The 13,828-nt window shown below is 39.7% G+C and overlaps 1 protein-coding gene across 2 annotated transcripts in view; it reads left to right on the forward strand.

Moving 5' to 3' along the window:
- LOC128366557 (zinc finger protein 236-like) overlaps window positions 1–13,828 on the forward strand; it is a 55,548-nt gene that overhangs the window by 27,227 nt on the left and 14,493 nt on the right. For both annotated transcript variants that reach the window (XM_053327294.1, XM_053327295.1), the window contains exons 17-26: window positions 538–641; window positions 2,739–2,890; window positions 3,401–3,577; window positions 4,219–4,525; window positions 5,434–5,537; window positions 7,237–7,680; window positions 9,954–10,093; window positions 11,096–11,327; window positions 11,426–11,617; window positions 12,308–12,466. In XM_053327294.1, the coding sequence (XP_053183269.1) occupies window positions 538–641; window positions 2,739–2,890; window positions 3,401–3,577; window positions 4,219–4,525; window positions 5,434–5,537; window positions 7,237–7,680; window positions 9,954–10,093; window positions 11,096–11,327; window positions 11,426–11,617; window positions 12,308–12,466 (2,011 nt within the window). The remainder of the gene's footprint in view (window positions 1–537; window positions 642–2,738; window positions 2,891–3,400; window positions 3,578–4,218; window positions 4,526–5,433; window positions 5,538–7,236; window positions 7,681–9,953; window positions 10,094–11,095; window positions 11,328–11,425; window positions 11,618–12,307; window positions 12,467–13,828) is intronic.

The raw sequence follows: 13,828 nt of genomic DNA on the forward strand, positions 1-13,828 counted from the left end.
ATGTGTACCATGACACCCTAATTGATGGTAGAAGAACCGATCTTCATGAAATTACATCACAGTGGATTACAGATAGTTAATATGCCAATTGATGCAAATATTAGCTTGATTAATGGCTTCATCAATGACTTTGTAGGACACTGGATAGCTGCTTGATTTTATCCACACAAAAAAATGTTTTTAAATGTTTCAAATTGCACATTATGAATAGTTTCATATTTTAAAGAGCAGATTGGAGACTATTAAACACTACACTGTACAGTGTGTTAGTTTGACATTTTGGGAAACACGCTTCCAGTTAGAAAGATCCATACAGCACTCATGTCTGTGTGCAAAGGTGATTAGTCTGATTTGGTATAAAGACTGAAAGCCTGCCTATGTTCAAAGTTCAAACATTTGCCTACCTTACCATTACTAATTGACTGTCTCATGAAATGATACGATCCTGATAATGATCCTTTCAAGCGAATAAGAGTATTTGTATAAAATCTCAAACTGTTCTTTTATTCTTTTGTTGCTGTGCCCTTGTTAATGTAGACAAATGGGCTTCTTCAGCAGAGCAGTCAAGCAGAACTGCAGCTGACGACAGAGACGCAGGACTACCAGGACGACAGTGAAGACAACATCAAGAGAGCTCACAGGTTCACTTCTGAATTCTTATGTCTGTGTTTGTTTGAGTCCATGTCTGTGTGAGCGGCTCTAGAAAGTGCTCGCACCTTGTCACGCTTCTGAATTTCAAGCCCTTTTTTCAACCCAAAAGAGCCAGTAGTGATAAATTTACAGCTCCAAGTCTTCTGTCTCCAAGACAATTTCTGATATTATTCTTTAACGGATCCTGTCAAACTGTCAAAATGTTTGAAGGACATTCGTGAGCTGTGATGTTGAGGTCTCTCCTCCAATTTGCAACACTAGGAAATTCTGTAACTCTCCCAAAGCCGCTCTGGTTGTCTTTCCTGAGTGATTACAGTTGTACCAAAAAGCAAATCTTTGCCCTTTCTGGTGTTATTTTCTCTTTGTCCATCATCCCTGCCATCCACACAACTCATCCAGCCTTGCTGTTGCTTGATGCTGCCATGTCTACACACTTCCCTGTAGACACGTATAACTACGGGATGAGCAGTGCTAGGTTTTTCACCCAGGCACTCTGAGTTCAATTTGTGCCTCATCAAACCAGAAAATCTTTTTTTACATGCTCTGTCAGTACTTTCAGGGCAGTTTGGAAAACTGTCTATTCATCTTACCATTTGGACCTGATTGCACTGCAGCACTCTGGTCTGATGAGCCTTCGCTGCTGCAGAGATCTTTTTTTTCTCTTTCTGATCTTTTCTCTTGGTCAGTTTTTACTTTCAACCAAAAAACCCTCTATCCCTATGTCAGATTCTATGTCAGAGGGCTAATGAGGGCTACCTTGGGTGATGATGACTTTACATTTGTTTTCATACTGCCACTGGCTACTGCTTTTGTAAACTTTGTGTCTGAAATGCAACATAAGACTCAGTTGTATTTTTGCTGTAGGGAGTCTGTCTTTTAGTTTTCCCACATTTCAGTTTGTGCAATGTGTTTGTGCACTCTATAACCCCCCCCCCCTCCAAAACAAGCTCAAAGCAGATTAATGATAGGCACCATCACAAACACTGAGCCCAGGGAAATATAGAAAGCATTGTTTACACCACTCAGAATGCTTTTATTAACTTCACCAAGTGTTATCAGCATCTTTCCTTTCACGCTTAACTCCAGATAGAGCTGTATCATCTAGAAGCGTGCCCCAGAGATGCGCTTTTGTTTAGCCAGCTATCTCGGGCATCTACCCTACCTCTCCATCTATGTATCAGACCTACCAGCACTTCTCAGCTCATTGCACACCTAGAAAAGAGAAAAGAAAAGAGAGGTGGTGAGTCATAAATATGTTTTTTTTTATTCATTTGAAATAATTAACTTCATATCCTCTTGTGTCATCCAGTGTTTGGATATTTCATGGTTGGCCGGGCTGTACAACCCTGACAAGAAGAAATCTGGTCAGGAATAGTAAAAAAAAAAAAAAGAAGAATAAGTATTTGATCATTCTCACACATGCAGGCGTTTTCCTTGACATCAGCTTCATATTTATGCAGGTGTTGTCATGATGGATGGTAAACATGGAGCTGGTTGTACCCTGTGGTGAGAGAAACCTTGTCAGTGAAGCATATTTTACTAGATGAGACTCTATTAGTGTCACTGCTGAATCAGTCCCAATAATAAAGTCAGTATTTAACATTTAGACTCAATACTTTTTCAACAATTTATGCCATTGTTCTCAAAATACCAAAGTTGCACCCATCTTCACCAACTTCTTTTGACAAGGATTTTACTCATGATGAATTCAGAATGTTAAATCACACAGCGTAATTAACAGTTGCCAATACAACAAATAAACAAACAAAACCTTTTTCACCTGCCAGCTGCCGTGGTAACAGTGGGACTCTTTGCTGTCAGCAGTAGGCTGATCATTTATACCTGAATGGTGCGCAGGAGGTGACATTAGGTTACATCATTTGGGGTTTTGTGGTGTTTTGACGAATCCCACTTGCTAATCAACAAAGGAAACCAAGAAAAAACAAGGCCTGGTCTGAAGGTATACCTGTGAGAAAACCCATATTCTGAGCTGTGTTTTTCTCACACTGTATTCCCCCGTCAGTTCAGCCTCACATTTGGTATAATATCAGTGGTACAAATATGACACTAATTTCCTCCCTCTTCAGGTGCAGTTGGTGTAATAAATCCTTCAAAAAGTCAAGCCATCTGAAGCAGCACGTGCGCTCCCACACCGGGGAGAAACCTTACAGATGTCACCTCTGTGGACGAGCCTTTGTATCAGCAGGAGTACTGAAGTCTCACCTCAACACACACACAGGTTAGGCTGCTGTATGCCAGAGTGTCTGCAGATGCTTAGAAATCTCTCCTCCAAATTTCATTACATATTACACACTCATAATAATTGGAATATATAAAGGATCAAATCAATTGTTCCAACATGCACATTGTGATTCATTGCATTGTCTCCCAACATCTGGCCTTGTTTTTCATTTACACCAAAATTACAAATTAAAAAGTTTTAGATGCAAATTTGCAACTGATGATTTTTGAAACAGTGGAAAAAAGAAGTAGGAGAGAAAAAAAACATCAAGATGATTAAGTCATTAGAGGTCTGTATTTTAAGGATGAAATTAGTGCAGGATTAGACACAGAACATCCAAAATATAAGTTAAGTACTGAAAAAAGTAACACTTCACGTGGTAGCAGTGAACAACTGCAGAATTCTCCAGCTTCATAATTTTTGGGGTTTTTTATGTTCTTGAAGTTTTTGTGTTAAAACTGTTTAAACAAAGTTTTTAATATGAAACTCTGCCTTTTCCGCTGACAGGAGTGAAGCCCTTCAATTGTAATGTTTGCGACGCCTCATTCACCACCAACGGCAGCCTGAATCGTCACATGCTTATCCACATCAAGTCTTTCAAATGCTCCGTGTGTGACGAGAGCTTTAGGACCAGCCTGCTGTGTAAAAAGCACATGAAGAAGGAGCACGCTGTGGGGGATCGAAGTAAGGACACCTAGACATCACTTGGATGTCTCATTACATGTCACTCCCTTATTACACAGTAGGAATTAATATTTTTCCCGAAAATGAGACATTTTCTATCTCGGGAACAGAAACAATACCCCGGGAATCCCGGGAAGTGGACTTGTTTTTTAAAGTATAACTTCAAGCTACAGTCAAAACTCATTGGTCATGTTTCAAGCAATACTTTATCTGGAGATTAGCAAAAACTCTGCTCTGAGATAGTCACATTTTACCATACTATTGAATGTAAATCCATTAGATGCTGCTATCTCTGTCAGTATTTCACCCAGAGAAGTGTTTTGGATAAAGCATGAATCCACTGTTCTTGCAATTGGTATTTTGTCATATTTCTCAATTGTTGCAAAGCTGTTGTTAAACCCTATTACACCGGTCCATTCCAATTCCATAGCATCTCTATAGTTAGGAAGAGGTTCTACGAAGATTCTAGTAACATGACAATGATTCAACAAAGAGAATAAAAGGGAATCTTTAACATACAGTTGATTAACATTAACAGGTTTTTGTCTTTTTATTAAATGAATGGACAAAAGGCTTTTAGTTGTTAAGATTAAAGTCTAGTCACATAGTGTAACCCACAAACTCAACCCCAATTCTCACAGTTATAGGTCTGGAAAGTCAAGATGTTGACGAAGAGGAGGAGGATGATGAAGGGGACCAAAAAGCATCCAAGAGAAGGGGTTTGGGTTCAGAAATCATCACTTTCACTGAGGAGCAGGCAGCTGAGCTGGCAAAGGATCCCGGCGAGGAAGCCTCAGTGTCAGAGCGGATCCTCGCCCAGTCGGCGGCTGAGAGGGATCGGATCAGCGAGATCAAAGACAAAGCTGTGGAGCTGGAAACTGAACCCAAGTTTGCCAACTGCTGCAATTACTGCCCCAAGAGCTTCAAGAAGCCCAGCGACCTCGTCAGGTAAATACCACGCCTGTATTACAATCTGCCACACGATCACTTACCTTCAGTGTATTTTTATAATGTGATACAAACAGACAAATGAAAGATGTTGCCACCTTTCTGTTATATGAATAGAACTTTTTTCCCACACACCAATTTGTGCAAACTGCTGCACTCATATAAATAAAACATACTTACTAAAAGCATTAGTATTAATGGGTCTTCCAATTTCCCAATGCAATTTACAAAGGTGATTATGTGTCCAACTTCCTGATTAAAAATGAAAAGTGGGGCGTGCAGGTGGTCGAGTGGTTAGAGCGCATGCCATATACGCAGCCGATTCTGGTTCATATCCCGGTCCGAGGTCCTGACCTGCATGTCACACCTCCCTCTCTCTCCCATGTTTCCTGTCGGTCTACTGCTAAATAAATAAAAATTTAAAAAAAGTGCAAAAATGACAGAAGTCAGAAAATAATGCACAAGGTCACTTTTCTGTAATTGGCTTTCAAAAAATGTGAAAACATTCTGACTCGGGAGGGACGATTTCACAGGTGCAGATAAACATATTTTTAAATCTCATTTTCATTTTGGACCTGTTAAGCTCCAAACACTTTGAGTTTTCTACTCCCAAACTACTCCGATGCTTCATATTCGGAGTCAGAGCGCCTTTATGCGTTCTTTGAGTCTCATATAAAAAACCTCATTGGGAACTAAAGGCGTGAGATGGAAGAGTGCCTCCGGATTATGAACCAGTAAACATCGGAGAAGCCGTGTATTGTGCTGTCTGTTCCCATTATTTCACTCATCCTATTTTGTTTATACCAAAAAATTCAAGTTGCACTCATGTGCTCTCTCTCTCTCTTCAACATTTAATCTGTGTGTGTGCTTTGTTCTATTATGTATCTGTCAATCTTCCTAATGTCTAGGCATATCCGGATCCACACGGGAGAAAGACCTTACAAGTGTGATGAATGTGGAAAGAGTTTCACAGTGAAATCTACCCTGGACTGCCATGTGAAGACACACACAGGTCAGTATGTTACCACTACAAGTTGTTGCTTAGTTAAGTTGAGGTCGCTTTACTTTCTTACAGAGTTACTACTGGAGCATTTCAATATTTGAAACAAAGCCCAACCTTTTTCATACAAGATCTGCAAAAATTAGAGAATATGATGGAATCTCATATTTAGATTACTTAAAGGAAATGGTTAATTTACGTATTGCCAAGATGAGAGATTAGATAATAAAATCATTATCATGTGTGAGAGTGATATCCGTATATTTTACAGCTTGGGTCACTTGTGTATTGCATTATGTAATAGTTTCCAGCTTAACTGCATTGTAATGCTGTGAGCCACTGTAATTGAAGAAAAAGATAAAGAAAAGCTTAAAATGACCTGACCTGATTACAGACTCCTTAGGGCTGCCCTTAATAAGTAGTAAGTTGTTTGATATTTGCGCCAGACAAGATGATTGCATCACATACCTGTATTCAGTGTTGTCAATGAACGAGCGTTCATGAACTCATTCATATTTTGGGTGAACGTGAACTGAACGTACTGTATTTCTGCCTGATGAAAGTTATTGTGAACGTGTTCATTCTGGCATTTGTGAACAGCGCTCTCTCACAGTTTAACTTCGTTCAAGAGAGTGCCAGATTTCCATAGAAAACCCACCTAAAACACACGGTAAACAGGCCTTAATATGTAGCAGAAAAAACACCCAGTCTGGCAACACCAGCCGCCACAGAGTCGCACCGCTGCATGCATCATCAAAATGCGAAGCACAGAGGCAAAAACAAATGAAGGCAGCAGCACTTCTGGCTTAATATTCACAAATGAATCAAACTAAAAATCTTATTGTTTCCAGCTTCTATCTCTAGAGATGATGTAACTTTTGGTATGATCTTGCAAAACAAAACTGATGAACTCTGTTGCAATGTAATCCTATGTCTAGCCAAATTTTTTATCCACAAGAATAGAGTACTGACATCATCCCCTACATTTATTGTCTTCATGAATGAATTTAAAGTGTACATGAAATCTCTAAAACTGTGTCTAAAGTCACAAAAATGATATGACAATTTAAAGAATCTCCCCACTGAAATGGATAGATGAAACTGATCTTAATTCCCCCTTGTGAAATCACTGTTTATTTGTCTTATTATGTTACTGTATTTATTTGATAATGTTTATTTTATTAATATGTTTATTTTATTTTATTATATTGAAGCACCAACATGTATATTATACTTTGAGCAATCTCTTCATACTGTTGCAATGAATGTACAATGAAAGTTGCCATATTTGTTTATTTTTGTACGTTTTCAATAAAGCATTTTGTTTTTTTAAATGAAGGCAGCAGCACTACCTGCCTCCATCATTAATACGGCATCTTCGTAAGATTACAGAAAACTATTTTGAAATCTGACGCATTGTTTCAGTGTTAAAACTGATCAATTAATTGCTGTCTGTGGTTCTATATGGGCTGTGGCAATCACTTTAAAAAAATAATAGCTTGCAGCAACATATTGAAAAAAAAGAACTATGTACTAGTTCATTTTTGGAACTGTGAACTTAAAATTTGAACTTTTGAAATTTTCCAACACTGCCTGTATTAGACAATGAGAGACAAAACAACAAGAATTAGTAAAAGCAAGGACCTCTGACAATAAGCTGATATAGCTTTTTGCTCTGATGGATCACCTCACTTTTTCCTTGTTTCTGCAGGTCAGAAACTGTTCAGCTGTCACATGTGCAACACCTCCTTCTCTACAAAGGGCAGCTTAAAGGTGCACATGCGCCTCCACACTGGCTCCAAACCTTTCAAATGTCCCTTCTGTGACCTCCGCTTCCGAACATCCGGACATCGCAAAACCCACATCCAGTGCCATTTCAGGTCCAACAGCGATAGCCGCAAGTCCAAGAGACCCTCGTCGTCTGCAGGTCAGGCCGGCCAGGGTCAAGACTCAGGGACGGGGCAGGCTGTGGCCGCAGGCCAAGGCCAGCAGACGGCAGCTTCAGAGGCTCTGCAGTCTGTGGGTCTGCTACAAACTTCTAACTCTGACTCCAGCATTTACCTTCCGACCAACCCAGTCCTGACGGGACAGTTTGACCAGAACCTGCTGCAACAAGGACTGGTGGGACAAGCCATCCTGCCTGCCTCCATGTCAGGTAGGGATTAAAAAGTGGTTTGAAGTAGGGCTGTCAATGAAGATTCCAAATGTAATTATATAATTGAATTGAAACAACAACAAAAAAACACCACTACTATTACGGCTGTCTTCCTCACCAGCTCTTCTCACGTGGCCTGGCCCACTGCACTAAAAGCACTGCATGACAGGACAGGACTCACACATGTTGTTACTTTCATTGATTGAAAATGAAATGTGGGTCAGGCTGAAACAAGCAAATAATTCAACAACAGTGTGGTAATGGTCAGAGAGTTCACAGTTCACCCAACTCGGCCACAGAGAGTCATTCACTACAAGCAATTAAAAAAACAAACAAAAATCATTTTATAAATACTTGAGACTGTGGTAATCAGTATGAATATTACCTGTATAAAACATTAGGCTATCAAATGACATATCAATTACAAATCATTAATTTGATCTCACTCACATTTCAGAAGGAATAATCAAATGTCATTTCAGACAAATAATAACAGCCTCAACTTGATGTAATCATGATTATAAATTAGCATATTTTAGCAGTTTAGACACAGACAAGCTGTTGTCTAATACCTGGCTCTTGTTTTGCAGTAAAACTGAGGCACTTAAATTTTATTATCCCAAATAGTCACTTTGCACCATTACGAATGAACTGCCAGCAACACATTTTATTGGTATTTGGCTCTCGCTCTGACAGCCACATCGGACTATTGATTAACACGCTGTAAGTTTGTGGGTGTTAACTGAAATGCTGTAGGGATCATTATTTCTAGTATCAACCTCTCAGTAATCAGTTGGCAGCATCAACAGCACTGCGCAGAGCAGGATGAATTACAGGGCCATGCCTGATGAGACCGAGGCTGATGCTGGGAGGAGAAGACGGTGCTTTATCATATTAAACCACCTCTTGTGTTGTACTCCCTTTGCCCCCGATTCACAAGATACCATTTGATCATTTTCAAGACCTATCTGTGTTTAGTCCATATCTAAAATCCACCGATCAGCCTCCAACCATTGACTCCTGCCTGGTAGCCAGGATGCATTTTTTGAAGACATAAAAAAGCCAGATATCAAAGAAGGAATATCTCTTTTAGCCTACTCTAACAGGCTTTCACACTTAATCAGCCGAGCAATGGAGGTTTTGCTGTGTGTGCCTTTGAAATGTCAATAAAAACAGCTTGGTTTTTGTATGAAGGAAATTATACCAAGCCTTGACATATGCAGATATTTTTTAGAAATCTCTTTTATGGCTTCTTCTAAACTAATCATTTAAAGACATGGCATTCAGTAGAAAAGTTTAATCTGCTCTCTTTTGAACTCAAGAATAGTTTTTTGTATGCCACAACATTAAAATATCTGCAAGGTTTCTGATTTCATTAAACAGATTAATACAAAAATGTTTATTGGATTTAGTTTATAGCACCACGTTAATGTTAAATGGCTTTCATGGAGCAGCTGTGATTTCTTAATGAACCATGTACTTTCTCAAACTGGTAGAGTTCATTAGTTAGAATTAAAGATGTTGGAATTGTGTATAGAATGGTGAACAACAAAACAGATGGCAGGAAGTTACTTTTCCCACACAGCTCCTGGAGCATAGAGAGTTGAGAGTTGGCCATGAAATGTTCTTCATTCATTGCTTTCTTCTTCTTCTTCTTCTTCTTCTTCTTCTTCAGGCTTAAGACTCACTCTTTTCTTTCTCTGTCTCTGCATTTGTGAGTGATGTTCACTGCATCCAAGCCTCTACACCAAAAAAACAAACACTCTCATTTTATCATTTGAGAAAAGACTGAATACGTTGTGGGATTTTCTTTGTTGCCTCTAAGTCTTTTAGTTGTACTTACTCATAAGATATTCAGTACTCTTGCTTCAGGGATGTTCTCGCTCCAGCAGAAGCCATCAGGGCACTGTGGTGTCTCAGCAGCTTAGCAATGCATATACTGTACTGTACATCACGTGGTCTTCGACCTACATGAAAAATTACTTATCTGCCTCCATTGTCATGATAGTATGGAAGTATTTTTTTAAATTCCATAACCCTTCCTATAAAGACAGACAGCTATAGGCTATATGTTATATGATAAAACTTTTGTAACTGAGATAATTGATTCAGCTGAACAGTACAACATCTAAAATTTAAACACACGTTGACACAGGAAGTCCCTCTGCTGCCAGGATGGTTAGTTTTAGTCTAACTCTGGTGTTTTGTCGAGTATTAACATCAAAATATGACATATCAAGGAGTTTGTACATGTGTGTGCATTGCGTCTGCAGGAGATCTGACTGTGTCCCTGTCCGATGGCCTGACCACATTGGAAGGCATCCACCTCCAGCTGACACCCGCCAACCTGGTCTGCCCCAATGTCCAGATCTCTGGCATCGACCCCAGCAACATCAACAACATCACACTACAGGTTCTACACACGTCCTACTCAGTGATTCATACAATATTAGCATTACAGAGTATAATAATGCATACTGTGTCAGCTTTTAGTTTTAATATGGAACGGTATACACTTGGTTACTAAAAGCAAACGTTGTAAAATGGTTTCTACTTTAAACTTTTCCTTTACGTGTTTTATATAAGTCAAAAAAGTTTATGCACACGAGTAGTCTGTGAATACATGCTACTGTGTGACCTCGTACCACTTCACCCTACAGATGCTTGCCAAATTATTGTGCCTGTGATATGTAATTCATCAATTCAAACCTTTTTTTTAATTGCACTCATTCTAAGTCAATAAAAAGGCTTTAATTATGTAAAGAATGGAACATATTTCCCCAATATTATCAACAGGCTTTATGTGTTGTCATATTCTTCATTTTCATCATCTAACTGATGAGAGAACTTTGAAACAACACACTTTATAATGAGTCCTAAGGTGTATGTTGCTTCATCCAAGCTGTTCCACTCAATTACTTGATAGATTAGTTTTTGCAAAATGGATTTCAGATTATGCATGATTAGCTTCGGTGGAGTAGTCCTTCACATCAAAGGACATTTAAGCAACAGTCATCCTTGTAGTTACAAAGACTTCTTTGTTCTTCTTCTCCAATGCATTTACTGAGAGTACAACAATCATTGATGCCAGTGTGTATGCATTAAAGTAGATAGAAAAGGAAGAGAGAACCTGCAATCCTGCAAGAGCACCACGAGATTCAACTGAGCTGTCGGTAGCATGTGATAACTTCTGTTCAGTCAGCTGTAGAAGTAATAAATAGAAATGTTGTTTTCAAGACTTCTCATCTGTAAACCGGAGTCCATATCCATTTAGTTTTTTTAATTAATCTAAAATGTGAATATTGGAAGTGGCTCGGCTCATGTATCAACATTATTCTGATATCCTCTGATATTTTGTCATAATAGTCAGTGTCATCATCACCTTCCTCTTTGTAAGTAATACATTCTCTTCCAGATTGACCATGCCCTCCTCCAGCAGACCTTACAACAGGGCGGTCTCCTCTCTCAACCCCTGAGCGTTGACACTGGCCTCGTCTCCCACTCTGGCAGCCAGCTCATGACCACCACCGACCCCTCTGTGTCTGCCAATGTCGTCCTCCAACCACTGACCAGCCTGGCCCTGCAGCCTTCCACCATCACACCTGCTCAGGTCACAATGTCCGGCCTCTCTGAGCAGGACACTGCAGGTGTGTGTGTTTGTGTGTGTAAGGGCCTTGAGAAAAATGGCTAGCTTTCTATTATGATCTATGAATAACTGATCCGTGCTTTCCCATGGATCCTGCAGGTTCTCAGGATTTAAGCCATGTCATGGGCAGCTCTGGACTGGTGGCCGGAGGCAGCGGAGGTCAGGAGATCACACTGACCATTAACAATTCCAGCCTGACACAAGCTCTAGCCCAGGTTCAGGCTCAGGCCTCAGCTTCTGGTTCCAGCAATGCAGCAGGAAACCCTCAGGAGATCACCCTCACCATATCAGGTATGGGTCAGTTCATACAATGCAGGCCCACCAACAATACATCAATAATAGAACAAACAGATAAAGATTCCACAACAATTTTATTGATTTATTCACTCAGACAAAAACAGTTGAAGGCAGAGAGGGGGGGACAGACCTAGTAATAACGCACAGCCCTTTCTTTCATTTTGAAGCCAATTCTCAAATCAAAACCATAAGCCACAGTATTAGATTTTATGAGCGATAAACCTTATTCATAAACCCAATTTTCACCTTCCACATACATCATCTTCAGCTGCTTGTAAGGTACATCAATAGAGGATGTACACTGAATCCTCAGAACAGAGGGGAGTTCTGGCTGTACTACTTTCTCTGGATAAATGATCCCTGCTTGCATGAGTGGAACAGTGGAGTATTTCTCCTGGACTTTCTTTCGCTCAGAATTCTCATGTATTTATTTTATTGTGATTTATATCCTTTAAGCCATGGCAATAACTAACTATTCATATATGTCAGCCATATTCTTTTTTGTTTTTTAGTCACTTTTTTTTCTGATTTGTGTAACTTTATCATACCTGGGAGATATGCAGAGTAGCACTTTAGTTGCTTAAAGTTGCAGTGTGTAGAACTTAATGACATTTAGTAGAGTGGACATTATGCAGAAATGGAATATAATATTTCTAAGTAGCTTTTTTTTCATACCTTTTTCAGGTCAAGATCTGCTCCCCCAGCACAGCAACACTAATGGCGCAGAGATGAATGGCAGCGTCAGACTGGCATCACCACTCAATAGCCAGCCCACAAGTGCAACCTTGACTATCACCAACGACCACCTGCTACCTCACAGCCCCGCCAACACTGGAATGTCAGGTTAGGATTGGCAGTCATGCTGTATGTGTGTTTCTATCTAGGAGCAGGTAGAGGATTGTTTTACTGAAAAGCCCAATTGAAAATGATGAATGTTTCATCAGGTTTCACACAGCTTCCTCTGCCGCTACAAAAAGTTTTATACTTTTAACTTTTTTTTCGTGTGTGCAGTAGTACTCCCCAATTCTGTAAACATGAGAATGATATGTCTCTTAAACACTGTGTGACTGTGAAAAGCCTCCCAGAAAACCCCTGTTACACAGAAACTAACCCTTCTCTTTCACTCTACTGGAAAACACATCTCCACTGGATGAAGAGTCTGATAAATGCACACAAAAAGCCTCTCTTGACCTGCATCAAACCAATCTTGATGACCTGCCAAACTTATTCATAACACCACTCGGCCCACGGTCAAGGCCACCTCTTAAAGAAAATAGAACTTCACCAAAGTTGTAGATAACAAGCTCCCTGTTGCACAAATATCACCCGCAATGACCCACTTGAGCAGAATTGATTGAATTGCCACATATCCGGTGGAATGAGCACGTACGTTAAGTGGAAGGTCCTTGTCTTCACTGCAGCAAGCAATTAAATTGGCTCCAACATAAAGAATGAGACAGTGCGTAGGCAGAGTTTCACCTCTCGTTGGTTCAAATGACAGCAACATTAGCCGAAGGATTGCTCTCTCTCTCTCTATAGATGTGACTGAACACAAAGCCATCTCTGTCTGTTTTAGTGAAGAGCAGAGATCACCAAAACAGCAATAATCTGTAGGTACTTCAAAAACAAAGGAGATATGAAATGTCATGAGGTGAATGAGTGAAGGTCACATGCTTAGCCGTTACATGCATGATTGTTGTAGTGATAGAATATACATAGGAATGTATGTATATATGAGTGAGGGGAAGATATAGGGAAAATTGCTCAAGGGGGAAAAAACAGAAAGTTAAATAAAGAGGCCAAAAGGATACCCGTGTGTTAGTACATCAGTACACGTGATCACAGTATTTCACAGTATATGAATATATTCTGTAACATGGTGTCAGAAGTGCCACGTCACAAATAGCATCGGAGGTCTAAAGATAAACATTTCTGGAAAACAAAACAGACAATTGTGTAGAGTAAGTTCCAGTCAGAGATAAGTGAAACTGTAGTGCAGCAGACAGAAATCAAAATAGAACAAAAAACAGTAGAGTCCTTGTTCTTCATAAGCTCATAAGTTTTTCTCAGACTTTTCTAGTTGACCCAATTGGATTAGTCGATACAAAAGGTTCTGGATTGCCGCTGGGCTTAACGAAAGGCACACAGAATATCAAATACTTCAGTTAATTTACACTATGGGTGATAAAGCTAACGACATTTTGA

Source organism: Scomber japonicus, chromosome 10 (assembly GCF_027409825.1).
Source record: "Scomber japonicus isolate fScoJap1 chromosome 10, fScoJap1.pri, whole genome shotgun sequence".
NCBI lineage: Eukaryota > Metazoa > Chordata > Actinopteri > Scombriformes > Scombridae > Scomber > Scomber japonicus.